Below are 13,819 nucleotides of genomic sequence, written 5' to 3'. Positions count from 1 at the left end.
TCTTTCTTGAATTCTGCTTCAATCATCTTTCCTCTGTGAAGTAATACTGAGTCAGCAGACATACAGCTCCTAGCAGAACATTTGATGAACTGTGCAGTCAAAAGACTAGCTTTGACCTTCCTGCCTTTATGATGTTGAAGATTGCAAATTTTTTCATGTTCCTGTACAGTCTGATCTTGTCTTAAAATTAGACAAGTCCATAATACATTGGGTGAACTCTTGGCTGGTAGGTCAGGCTCAAAGTGTTATAGTAAATGAAGTGACTTCAGGCTGGTGGACAGTCACCAGCAGGGTTCTCCAGGGCTCGATTTTAGGGCCAGTGCTCTTCAATGGTTTTATAAATTATCTGGATGCAGAAGTCAAATATACATTAAGTAAGTTTGCCAGTGATACTAAATGAGAAGGAACTCTGGACTCCCTCGAGAGTGAAGAGACCATACAGAACGATCTGGATAGACTTGTGGCAGTGTGCTCTCCCCGCCCTCGTCTCTGACTCCCCCTCCTTTGACCTCATTCAAGTTATAACCACCTGTGGCAGTGATGATAGATGTGTCTGGTCTGTGTCTGGTCGTGAAGGATGCACCCACTGGATGTGGGGGGAGACAGATAACAATACAACAGCCAAGGGCTATTGTTAAGCACAGTGGTCAGTATGCAAATATGACTATGAGCCAATTATCTCACCCCCATAAACAGTGAGCAGTCCAAGAGCCCTTTGAGCTCTCCTGCACGGCAGCAGGCTGCATGCCAGGATCTCCCCTTGAGCAGGGACACCTCTCAAGGTTACTCCTTGAGGTTGAGAGATTCCTTACCACGACAGATTCTTAGTAAGTGACTAACAGCATGCTAACTTGGAAATCTTAGCTAAGTGACATAAAGGATTAATTGCGCATATATAATCCTTTAGACATAAACCGTTGACCAAGTCTGGGACTAGGATTGGATCCAGCTGCACCTAGACTCGTCTCTGAGGGAGTTTAGAAAGCAAGGGGATCTTTTCTGAACCTCATGACTCAACGGGAGGGTCTCCCTGACAGTTTTGTCTGACCCTGTCCTCTGTGCAGTAAATAACAAAGTGTACCTTGCCATCTAATCTTATAAACCGTTGTCGCATTTACCGCTGAACTTTGTTAACTAACTCAATAAACCGTATTATTTTTGCCTCCCTCTCACTCCATCTGCAACAAGACTAGAGAGCAGAGAAATCACCAACTGTATGAAATTTAACAGGAGCAACTGCCAGATTCTCCACCTGGGATGGGGTAATCCTCGTTATACATACAAACTGGGGGATGAGAGGCTGGAGAGCAGCCCCATGGAAAGAGGTCTGGGGGTTTGGGTTGATGGTGAGTTGAATATGAATCAACAGTGTGCCCTAGAAGCCAAAAGTGTCCTGGGATGCATTAAGCACACTGTAGCCAGACAGTCAAGGGAGGTGACTGTCTCACTCTGCACTGCACTGGTGTGGTCCCACCTCGAATACTATGTGCAGCTTTTGGTGCCTCAATATAAGGACATCGAACTGTTAGGTGTGTCCAGAGGAGGGCAAACAAGATGGTGAAAGGCCTTGAGAGCAAGGCTTACAAGGAGTGTCTGAGGTCACTGGTTTGTTCAGCTTGGAGAAGAGAAGGCTGGGGGTTGACTTCATGGCAGTCTACAGTTTCTTCAAAGGGGGAAGAGGACGAGATGGTGCTGATCTCTTCTTTCTGGTGACCAGCAATAGGACACGAGGAAATCGAATGAAGCTGCATCAGGGGAATTTCAGACTGGAAATTAGGAGAAGGTTCTTCACCGAGCAAGTGGGTGGTCAGTCACTGGATCATGCTCCTCATGGAATTGGTCATGGCACCAAGCCTGTCAGAATTCAAGGAGCATCTGGACAATGCTCTTAGTCATATGGTTTAGTTTTAGGCAGTCCTGTGAGGAGCAGGGAGGTGGAATCAATGATCCTTATGAGTCCTTCCAACATTATATATTTCACAGTTAAAGTACCAGCTGGAAATACTAACAATGTGCTTGGAATGGACTGCCAAAAAACTTGTGCAACATGCCTGTGTTGGTATGAAAATTTTATTATAGCTAGGCTTTTTGTATTAAAAGTGCTTATTACTGTTAAAACCAATTACATTTATACACCCACTAACTTCAGTTGAATCATATATGGTTGTTGTTTGGGCTTTTTTTTCCTGTAGTTACTATGTGACCACATAAATGCTGTTACGCTGGTGTTTGGGTTTTTTTAATATAAAGAATTACAACATTATTTTACTGAAGTTTACTTATGATTCAGTTTGATGTGACCAGAAGGACAAAAATTACTGAAAAAATATGTCAGTAAAAAATTATTTTTCTGATTTTTGTACACAAAAGCATACCCTCTAAAAACACTGCAAAATGGTCTAGGTCCATTTTCCTTAATGAGTTATTTGTTTCAACAGTTTACTGCTGAAAAAAATGCCAGTAAAGAAAGCAATTTGTTTAACAGGAAACAATAGACAGTTCTGTCATCGAGACTTTTTGCTGCTTTTTCAGCAATATAAATCCAGTAATCAATAGTCACAAGTGGGTGTTATTTGTGGAACTGTCATTTGTCACATTTCTGAGACTGAGTAGAGAAAAAAATTGAAATAAAACATAAGAAGACAAATATTTTGCTAACAGAATTATTTTGTCAAAATAAAGTATCTCCATTAAATCCCTGAATATTGATTTTTTAAATACCGGTATTTTCTCCAAGATTGCAAGACTGTGGAAACTTACCCTTTCCCCAAATAATTATCCTGAAGAGCTTCTGTATTAGAAGTAAGCCTTGACTAGCTTGGCTGAGTAAAATAAAAATCTAATAAAAAAAATTCAAAAAACCAGTTTTCATATAACTTCGACGGATTACAATTATATGTATTTTTCATTGTAGGACCTGCATAAAAATCCATATTTTGCTCTAAAAAACATATTAAAGGCTTTTATAAACCAACTTTTAATGATTTAATTTCATTATTTTATTACTATGTTAATTTCCAAATTCATATAGTAGAAAAAAGTGCATATAGAGAAAGGAACATTTTCAAATAACATTTTCAACTGTTACTTAGCATGTGCTTCACTGCAACACTTTTTAGGGGAGTACCCAGGCGTTACTCTTTTAAAAGGCTGATTTTGAAATTAACAGTTTGAATTATCACTATATTTTTATGTATTGGTGGAGCACAGTGAGAGTTTTGCAATTCCATCATTCCTTTATCAATGAAACTATAATAATTAGAGCTCTTAAGCAAGCTGTGTAGTTATTAATTATCCTCAAAGATATTCCCATAAAGACAGAACTAAATTATACAATCTTATAATTTCAGAGATAAATAAATCAATATAAGAAAGGACAATTTCATTACAGATAGAACAGAATGGTTTGAATACCCAGAATCCATTTCAAATGGGGATACAAAATATTTCACTAGTTTAACTTAGGCTTTCTTATTAAGAGTCTAGTGAATTTTTTTTTTTTTATTTATTACTGAAATAACCAATTTTTACATTGTTGGAGATGTCCATATTCAATGTGATGCCTACATTTAAGTGAATTAGCTTAAAATCACACTTTCTCTTAAGCTGGTGAAACTTTGTGTATAAATCAGACCTAAGTAAATCTTGCTGAAAGCTTGTCTTTATGTCAGTTGGCATGGAAATGTTAAGAACTCACTGAAGAAAAATGCTACCCACAGCTCCCCACCCATACCCTGGGGAAGACTAGGAAACTTTCTCCTGGTCAAATGTGGCTTTACTCAACAGAAGTAAAGTACTTCCTCAGTGGGTTGCTGTAAAAAAAGGAGTTTCTAGAGCTTTCTTACAGTGTGGGGTGCTTTGAGAGAAAGTACCGTCTCTTAGAAGGAAAACAAAACTGTGACGATCCCTTTTTGGATTGTATCCTGTGAACTCCGGCTGAGTGTACTGCTTCTCTTTTCCCCACAACTTAACCTTCACATATTTTGCTGAGTCACAACACAACCAAGCTACTGACTATTTTGTGACAAAGTTGCATAACATAAATTCAGAAGTCTTTTAAATTGGAAGGCTTAGGTTCTGGAAAGTGAGGAAGAACACTGGTATTTTTTTCCCTGGGAATGCAAAACTAGTTCAGCATCTACCTCTCAGATTTGCTTTCAATAAAAAAACCTGAGCTATGCACAGCTGCAGAAGAGCTCAGACAAGTACCTCTCCAACTGAAGCTAATTCTTAGACAATCTGTAGCTTTCTGGCCTACATTAAAACTTGTGGATTTTTCCCAAACAACATTTCAAAGTAGAAGAAATACATTATTTCATATTTTCTTACTCCTTCTTCTGTTTAGACCTCTTCAGTGCAGCAAAATCTCATTACTTTTTTCCACAGCCTTCAAAAACTCTCCTTCAATTTCTAGCCATGACTTAACAGGAATCAGGACCCAAAGCAGTCAGATTCATGAAAAAAACAGCAGCTTTTTAATAACATCTCTCCTTTGAAAGGGAGAGAGGTATAACATATTTTCTTCAGGACAGATTCTATAAGCTGAGCCAAACTGGGCCGAGTGCTCCCACAGGTCATTGTAACTCCATGCTTCACACTACTGTGATGATGCAAAGCCGCCGTATAACTGAAGAAATTCCCACCTCTGAACTTTTATAACAGTGTGGTTTCTTTGGAAGAGACAGTATTTATCCTGATCAAAAGAAACTGCTATTTGCCTAAAAAAATGCATTTCATTACATTGCAACAAATATATTTTTAAGTAAATTGATGCAAGTTTTGGTATGGAATTTCATTACAAACATAACAAAACCTTGAATTTGGTACTGATCATTATAGTGTTACCCTTATGTGAGTGTGACTACAATAGACTACTACAATTCAAAACATTATATATTCCTGATTCGGTTTTATCATCACATTGTGGGGTTTTGAAATAATTTAAATAATTTTCTTGTAATAGTTTTTATTTCAGCTAGCATTGCTTTAAAGTTATGCTTAAACAGTCATTCTCTTTTCTATTCTCTGTGCACATCTACATACCAGTTCTTTTCTGGACTGAGAGTTCTATAAAGAAAATTTACATTTCAAAAGTAATATACATTTCTGTTGTGTTAGAGGTCTTTAGTTATTTTTCCAGTAAGAAAACAGATCAGCTACACTGAGACACTTGAAATACAACAACCATCTATCTGATGGATAAATAATTAGCCGGATGGCCTTCCCTAAACAGTTGCACGCAATATTTCAGTGTCTAAATGGAGAGCAGTAACAATTGGTGTCCTTCAGGGGTCCACACTGGGACTGGTACTGTTCAGTACCTTTATTAATGACATAGACAGTAGGATTGAGTGCATCCTCAGGACCTTTGGGGATGACATTAAGCTGAGTGGTGCAGTTGACATGCCTGGGGGATGGGATGCCATCCAGAGGGACCTGGACAAGCTGTAGAAGTAGGCCCATGAAAACTTCAAGAGGTTCAACAAGACCAGGTGCAAGGTCCTGCACTTGGGTCAGGGCAACCCCTGGTGTCAATACGCACTTAGGGACGAAGGGATTTAGAACGGCCCTGCAAGGAAGGATGTGGGAATACTGGTGGATGAAAAATTGGATATGAACTTGGAGCCCGGAAAGCCAACCATATCCTGGGATGCACAAAAGAAGTATGGCCAGCAGGCTGAGGGAGTTGATTCTGCCCCTCTACTCTGCTCTCATGAGATCCCATCTGGAGTCCTGCATCCAGCTCTGGGAGTTCCCAGAAAAAGACAGACATGAACCTTTTAGAGGACGTTTAAAGGAGGGCCACAAACATGGTCAGAGGGCTGAACACCTCTCCTACTAGGACAGGCTGAGAGAGTTCTGGTTGTTCAGCCTGGAGAAGAGAAGGCTCTGGGGAGAACCTATTGCAGCCTTTCAATGTATAAAGGCAGCTGATAGAGTTAAACTCTAATTTTTACTCAGAATAGGGTAGAAAACTAATTTTATACACATTTTGGTTTGGGATTTACATTAATTGAATGAATTCTGTCAGACAAATTGGCAGAGATTTACCACCTCCCACCCTGTGGCCTGATGGATTATTTTAGATAATGCTTTGCTTGTCAGTAGGAGATTCTTTGGGAAAACATAACAGTGTTTTCTACCATCATAGCCAGGACAGTACTTCAGGGTCTGTTACAATGGCAGAAACACTGATTTACCAAAGCTGTTATGTTATTCCCAAAGGTACTATAAAAAAAAGGTAGATATATGGATCCTGGTACATAGTAATGAAATTCCTCTAAACTAAACCACATACAACTGAATGTGAAGAAAACAGTTATTTGATCTTCTAGTTTAGGGTCAGCATTATATAAATCATTTAAATAGTTCCTATAAGCCTGGGGGATCAAGATGAAGCAATATATTGTTCTATATTAAGTCGATATGAGAACTCAATTTCTGAATTTATTTCTAAAAAAAAAAGCCTTTGCTAACTCTTCAGATTACTTAAAAAAGATTTCTAAAGAATGGGAAACCATCATTCCTTTGCAGACAGTTTACTGGCTAAATTATCAAGCACCAAAGAGTTAGGAAGGGAGGCAGTTCATTTCCCAGACCTTGTTTTGGAATATGGTTTATAATTTCAGTTAACAATTGCTTCTATTAAAAATAAACAGAATTGCTTTTGATAATGGTGGTAACCTCTGTGCCATATGAAATTATAAACATTTAACATCTATAAATTTAGACATATTCTTTTCCAATAACCCATATTTTGGTAAACCTATTTATTCTACACATAGTCCAAGACCACTTCTGGAAGGGTGAAAATAGTCAGTCTAACTACAAAATTGTGAAAAGGTCAGTGTAGCCTTAGTTACCATATATTACAAACTATACCAGCTCTGTTTACATAGTGTTGTGGCAAAAAGTGCTATTAGAGGAAGAATGAACAAATGGACCTTTACTTGATGTGGGAATGTAATAACACAGACTTTAAATTGTTTTAGAGGAAAAAGAAATAAGCTTTAACTTTTCACCAGCACCTCACCTTCCTCTGTTGTTCAATTTTCCCAATATGATGAATACAAAATAATAATATCTTGAGAATTTAATTCAGGCTATTTTATTTTAATAAAATTGACAAAGTGGTAATTGTAGATAATTATATTCCATTTTGATCATTACTCCAGAGAAACAGACAGCTTTTGATGAATCATCACTAGCCAAAATATTTTGTCATAGCTTAACTTGTTTTTAAAAAGTAACTCCAACAAACTTTTTGCTTACATTACCTAACTGTTTACATCAAAATCTAATCACAGAAAGTTTTTCAAATATGGTACTTGATTAATAGCATTCTATGGTCTTTGTGTATGATTTCACAGTGATTTAGTTTTTCATGACAGTAAAAAAAAAGTGGTGTTTCATAATGCTTGATTGCAAAATGAGAGAGAGAAGTGTGAAATCATTTTTAATGGAATCCACTTGATCATTTTTCAGTAAGTACTTACCCATGATTATATATGTATTTCAACCTTGATTTGTGACTCAGTGTCTAATTAAATCCAAGACAACAAATGTCTTTCAATGAGATTAGGGTTACTATTTTTTATGTGCCATGATGACATTTTGATCTATGTTTTAGAAAACCCTGTGGTATTCCACTTACCTAAAATTTTGCCAAGTGTGAGAGACTTGATTGCATTGAATTCTGTACCTGAAGACAGAATAAACTTCATTCTTTCATTCTGATTAACCTGCAGAATGGTGCATTGAAGAACAAAGTAGAATAGTGGAAGAGATATTAGTCAAAGTTTGAAAAAAGCATATAAGATCAACGTTAAAAATAAAAGGAGCTGAGGGAAACATTTGTTAGTTATAGCATAAAAACTAATCAGGAAGTAGATGATCAGCTTCCTCAGATCACTCATTACAGTTGTGATACTTCTTAAGCATCCCACTTTATAAGCATTAATTTATCTTATTGATTTGGGTGATTCTTTTTCATCTTTAAGATGAAGGTAAACCTTGAAAAACATGAAAAAGGCCCTTTTCATTAAAAAAGGCACTCAATATTTAGTTCATAAAGATCAAATATTATACTATAAATGCTTGCCTCCCAGGGTACCTCTAGAACTACTTGCCTTCAAGCCCTATACCAATGAATAATTAAGCAAACTCAGCTCTAGCATCAAAATACTAACTTGTAACATCCAGGGTTTATTAAATTTTATTTTCAAAAATTAAGATTTCTTTACATGGTACTATCTATTATTATCAAATAAAATATTTCTATTTTATTATCAAATTTCCATAAAAATAATAAAAATATTTTCCTTAATAGTCACATTCCTTTGATATTAAAAGGACCAAATAAAATCAGACAAATAGGCTCTAATTACTATCTAGGTGGTAATATATTTGTATTGTAGTTTGATACATAACTTGAAACAAAACAAAATGTAAGACCCAAAACAAATGACAGCAGTCATTTCACATTTTACAAATTGTGAAAATTTAACCATCATGAAATTAATTTTATTTTCATATAAAACGGTGAGGAGGTATTGGGCTTTTGAAATAAATTACATGAACACCAAAAAGATTGTCTAATGTAGACTTTCACTCTGCATCATGAGTCTGCTAATCTTTGCTTTATTTACTTGAGATAGTAAAACATTGATTTTTGGGGGGTAATTGCCTTTTTGTAACTATTTATTTCATTTTGCTTTGGATCTTCTACTTTTTATGAGAAACCACTTTTTTTTTCCCCTCCCTAACTGAATTACCTCTACAAAGAGCATTTCCTCCTCTCTGCTAATCTTCACATGTTGCAGTTGTCCATCAGCCATACTTTTAACATTGATGCTGAAGACATCGGGATCTTGATGGCTATCTAGTTTGTACCTGATCTGTAAACTTCCTGCAGGGATAAAAACAACAAAAGGTATAGTACACTGCATACACAACAGGCAGTGTAGAACATATAGAATGTCTCCTGCTTCACAGGTGCATTTGAAGAGCAAAATGAATGTTTGCATAATTGACATAAGTGAGAAATGAAAGAAGGAAACAGAAAAAGCAATACCAATGTTGGAAGTATGATGTAGTGGCAAAGATAGCCATAAACTGTCACAGATCTGAATAATAAGTTAAAATCTGTGCAGAAATTTTAGTAAGTACTTTTATAATTCAGCTGAGAAAGACTTGGTCTGGTAGCGCATGTCAATGTGACTAAGGAAATAAAACTCTGTCCCTTACTAGTACTGTTCTTGAATAATGTTTACACTGTCTGGACCTGAAAGCCTCTGACCAGTTCACAGATCACTAGGACGCAGTTAATAATTTCTAGCCCACTTTCCATTTCTTGGCTGTTAACTCCCAGCATACTGTCTGTATGCATATGATTACACAGAGTCTCTTTCACAGCAGCAAAGGTTTCCTTGCCAGAGGTCCCCTCCCAGCTGTAGATGGACTACAACTTTCTACTCATCTTTTGGAAGCCAAGGACCAGGCCAGACCAAGGCCAGTCATGAGTAATACCTCACATGGTAGGGAGATTACTACAGTTATCCAAATCTGTATCCAGATGGTCTTTTAATTAAAAAAATAAAAGAAAGAAAGATCCAAATAGTATTTAATATTCAACTTAAATGGAACTATCAATTACGTGATGTGTATTTTCACATGGTATATAAGTAGTTTATTAAATTAGTTAAATGAAATTACTTCAATTAATTTGGAAAATGGATAATACATTTTCAAAAAGTAGTTTATTGCATTATTTTTCATGAGGATGGCAATTAATACACTACATGAGTAGCAGACAGATCAGATACACTTTAAGTTTCACTTCAAAACTTAAAAAAAAAATTTCTAAAGGATTTCCAGAAGTAAGTATTTTTGCCAATGTTATAAAAATAAAATGGTAGTAAAAATTGAAATTACAGTAGGAAGGACGTTTTTCACATGGAAAGCTTTGCTTGGTGCAGCTGAAAAAAGCAACAAGAAGACAATGCTTAGTTTGTGATTCAAGTCTGGGGATAAGAGTAAATCTGAATTGACAGCTATGATGTTCATTAATGTTTCCAGACAGCCTATCTGAACACTCACCATTTCTAGTAAGAATGACCGAGAGGTATTCCTTGTAGAAGGAGCTGACATAAAGAAGTAAGCTTGGTGTCCGTGTTGTTCGGAAGGCAAAAGTAATTGCCTCCTTGTTCAGTGTCATGTCAGCATAGAAAGAAGAAGCATGAGAACTGGAATTTTTAGCTAAGGTGTAGTATTCTTGAAAATTATATATCACAGAAGAGCCAGTCCCAAAATAGGCGGAGACCTCTGAAACAAAAAGTAATTCAGTTTTTAAATTTCATGCAAAACAAGACTAGAGATCTTTTTTTTCCCTTTCTGTCACAGAACAATATTCTCAACTATTGTGATAAAGCTGAAAAATAAATATAAATGGAACTAGTATTTAGACCTATAGAGAAAAATATGACCCAACCTCGGCTAGAGCAAACGCCCGGTTAGACATGTGTCTTAAGTGTCGTGTTGCGTGACGAAGTGTTTGGTTTTGTCTCATTTTAAATATGCTTTCTGCTTTGTTCTTGTTTATGCATGTCCTGAAGCCCAATATGACCTATCTTGTATGTATACTGCTCCTACAGAGAAATGGGTGCAGCAGTTTGAATCCTAACATTGATTAAAGTTGGCCACACCTGAAACACATGTGTGGGAAAAGAGACTGGTTAGGTGTGAAAAAGAAAAGGAGAATACAAACTGGTTTAGGATCTTGCAGATTAATCACTCATAGAGGACTTACCTCTGTGATATCTCACATTTTCTGCTAAAAGTAACTGTCTTAGACTATCCTGTTTTCACACACAACCTCCACACTTCATAAAAAATTCTGGAAATTTCTTTAATCTGGCTCAGTATCTTTGACTGAAAGTTATTACCATAGGTTGTCCCACACTTTCAGCAACAGGTGCCACTCTGCCCCTGCAGAATAATAAACATGGAGTGTGACCATTAGTGTCTTCTGCAGTTTGCAGGGGAGGAGGAAAGTATCATTCCTCACTCAGTGGCATTCACTCCACATGGAAAGATTTCACACAAATCCTTTATTCTTGTGGTGGCAATGGTGGCTGGACAGATGTGCTCACTGATTTAGGGGAACATGGAGTTATGGCATTTAAGCCACTACTTTGCAGAATTCATTTAATATACAGAGGAAGCAAGTAATTTTTAGCAGATCAGAACTATATGCAAATACCAAAAAATTTAGATAAACTTTCATTAAAATTCAAACTTGATTACTTGTGATCATCTACCAGTATGACACCATCACCAGAGTAGTTTAAAATGGCTGAAAACATGGGCTCAGTTCTCTTCCTGATGATCTCACTTTCTTCTTGCAGTAAAAAAACATTTAATGCTTTCTGCTTCTTAGTTTGTTTTCCAAATTTAACCTTAGTTTTGAGATTAAGACTTGAAAGACAGAAATCCAAAAGATTTATTCATAAAGGTATAGTTCCTAGCTTTAGTATAATATAAAAGAATAAAAGAAGTTGCATAACATTAAAGAAAATATGCTGATCCTCTCAGGTAACATGGTTCCTACTTTAAAAAGTAGATATTGAACATATCTCTGGAAGACAGCATTTAACAAAACTTACTGAACAAACTCAGCTGAATGTTTCTCTACATTAAGTAAAACAAATCTTTTGCAAGCATTTAAACATATCTTTCAAGGGCTGTAGAGACCTTGTTCTAGACTGTATGGTCCTTTTTTCAATAACTGACAAAGCTAGAAATCATGCTTGCCTTTCTTACAGAATGGTCCAGCATAGGCAGAGAAAGTACAGTCACAGGAGAATCCACTGTATTTCTCTCTACATTTTCCACCATTGTGACACAGGTTACCATAGCTGCTACAATGTCCAGGACAGCCTGGTTCAACTCCTGGAGTTATCTTTGCTCTCTCTTCCAGGTCAAGGGTGATTCCATTTAACTGTAAGGAACGAATGCATCCCAGAAATCCTTTCTGCCTGGAGGCTGTCCCACCTAAAATAAATTCATATGAGCTTTTAAAAATCTAACATAATTTGTGTGTAACAACTTCTTTATGTTTTACAACCCCTGAACAGTCTATTAGGAATTTCCAAGATTCAAACTTATGAAAATACTTACAAATATTTTTAAAAGCATATCTGATTTTTTTTTTTTTTGGTCAAGTAACTACAGCTAAACCCTGAACCTTTTAATGGGAACCAAGGATTTTACATAGTAAAGATACAGTAAAATACCAAGCATTGGTCTTCTATTAATTCGCAAAGGGTAACAACCAGAAATTATGTGGTTTTCTTCTTTTTTTTTTTTCAGAGGAGAGAGGAGAGGAGAGGAGAGGAGAGGAGAGGGAAAAAACCCACAAGAAATAAAAAAAAAAATAGGGGAAAAAAAAGAAAAAAAAAACCTAAAATAAGGATGGGAGAGTAATGAGCTGTACAGTTGTCCTGGTTTCAACAGGGACAGAGTTAATTTTCTTCCTGGTAGCTGGCATAGTGCTATGTTTTGGATTTAGTACTAGAAGAATGTTGATAACACAGTGATGTTTTAGTTGTTGCTGGGTAGTGCTTAGAATAGCCAAGGACTTCTCAGGTTTCAGCTCTGCCAGGTGCATAAGAAGCTGGCAGGGGGCACAACCAGGACAGCTGACCCAAACTGAACAAAGGGCTATTCCAGACCATATGACGCCATGCTCAGTGTATAAGGCAGGGGAAGAAAAAGGAAGGGGGGGATGTTCAGAGTGATGGTGTTTTTCCTCCTAAGTAATAGTTACGCGTGATGGAGGCCTGCTTTCCTCCTGGAGGTGGCTGAACACCTGCTGCCGATGGGAAGTAGGGAATGAATTCCTTGTTTTGCTTTGCTTGTGTGCACAGCTTTTGCTTTCCCTATTAAACTGTCTTTATCTCAACCCACGATTTTTTTCACTTTTACTCTTCTGATTCTCTCCCCCATCCCATTGTGGGGGGAGAGAGCAAGCAGCTCTGTGGTGCTGAGTTGCCAGAGGGGGTTAAACCATGACAACGGCTGTACTCTTGCAAGATCCTACCAACTGATCAACTGATCTGTGTGTTTGACAATCTGTCAGTCTCATGTTATGGATCATGATACCCCACAGCTGTTGTCCAAACTGACTTACGTTGTCCCATACCAGAAGCTGTGTCCATTCTTGACTAATAGGAAGGATTATCCTCCTCATTTCAGAGGAATACCAGTCAGGGTATACCTGAGTACCAAGCATATGTGATAAAGATACATGGCAATCATAAGGCTAACAATTGTTACTTCATTTTTTTTTAGTGTTGTTTATTTTTAGCACACTTCCTAGCTAGCATTTTATTCATCCTGATTGCTTACCAAGGTGCGCAATCTACATACTACTTCTCTTGTACTTTGTTGCACAACTTACTCTGGTATGTCCTGTCATTTTTTCCTCTTTTAAAAAGTAAAAGCAGAAAATAATCCACAATATGTAAGATTGCCAACTATAATTCTCATGTATTTTCAATTAACTCCTGGTTAAATGTTTCCATGTCATCATCAATTTTCATCCTTTTCTATTTTGAATTTTGTAAAATCCTTTGTGTTACATGGAAAATCTTGACATAGTTGTTGCTATTTACAGATATAATGGCACAAAGCTACCTAACTATATAAAGATTTTATGTTATCTCTGCTAAAATGAGCATTTTGATGACAGTTTTAAGCTTTAGTTCTTCTGGCTTCTTTGGAAAACCAGAGTAAATACATCTAGAGAAGTAAAGAAAGA

General features: G+C 36.7%; 1 protein-coding gene across 1 annotated transcript in view; it reads right to left on the bottom strand.

The window, feature by feature from the left end:
• The window catches only part of CNTNAP4 (contactin associated protein family member 4), a gene marked incomplete at its 5' end in the record, with an annotated part of 90,328 nt that overhangs the window by 6,794 nt on the left and 69,715 nt on the right, over nt 1-13,819 (bottom strand). The window contains 4 exons of the mRNA XM_035897987.1: nt 7,655-7,742; nt 8,775-8,908; nt 10,099-10,323; nt 11,812-12,051. Coding sequence (XP_035753880.1) covers nt 7,655-7,742; nt 8,775-8,908; nt 10,099-10,323; nt 11,812-12,051 — 687 coding nt within the window. The remainder of the gene's footprint in view (nt 1-7,654; nt 7,743-8,774; nt 8,909-10,098; nt 10,324-11,811; nt 12,052-13,819) is intronic.

The sequence above is a fragment of the Egretta garzetta genome, unplaced genomic scaffold (genome assembly GCF_000687185.1).
Source record: "Egretta garzetta isolate BGI_Z169 unplaced genomic scaffold, ASM68718v1 scaffold357, whole genome shotgun sequence".
Taxonomy (NCBI): domain Eukaryota; kingdom Metazoa; phylum Chordata; class Aves; order Pelecaniformes; family Ardeidae; genus Egretta; species Egretta garzetta.
The sequence above is the reverse complement of the archived record's forward strand: the minus strand, read 5'-3'. Positions and strand labels throughout refer to the sequence as shown.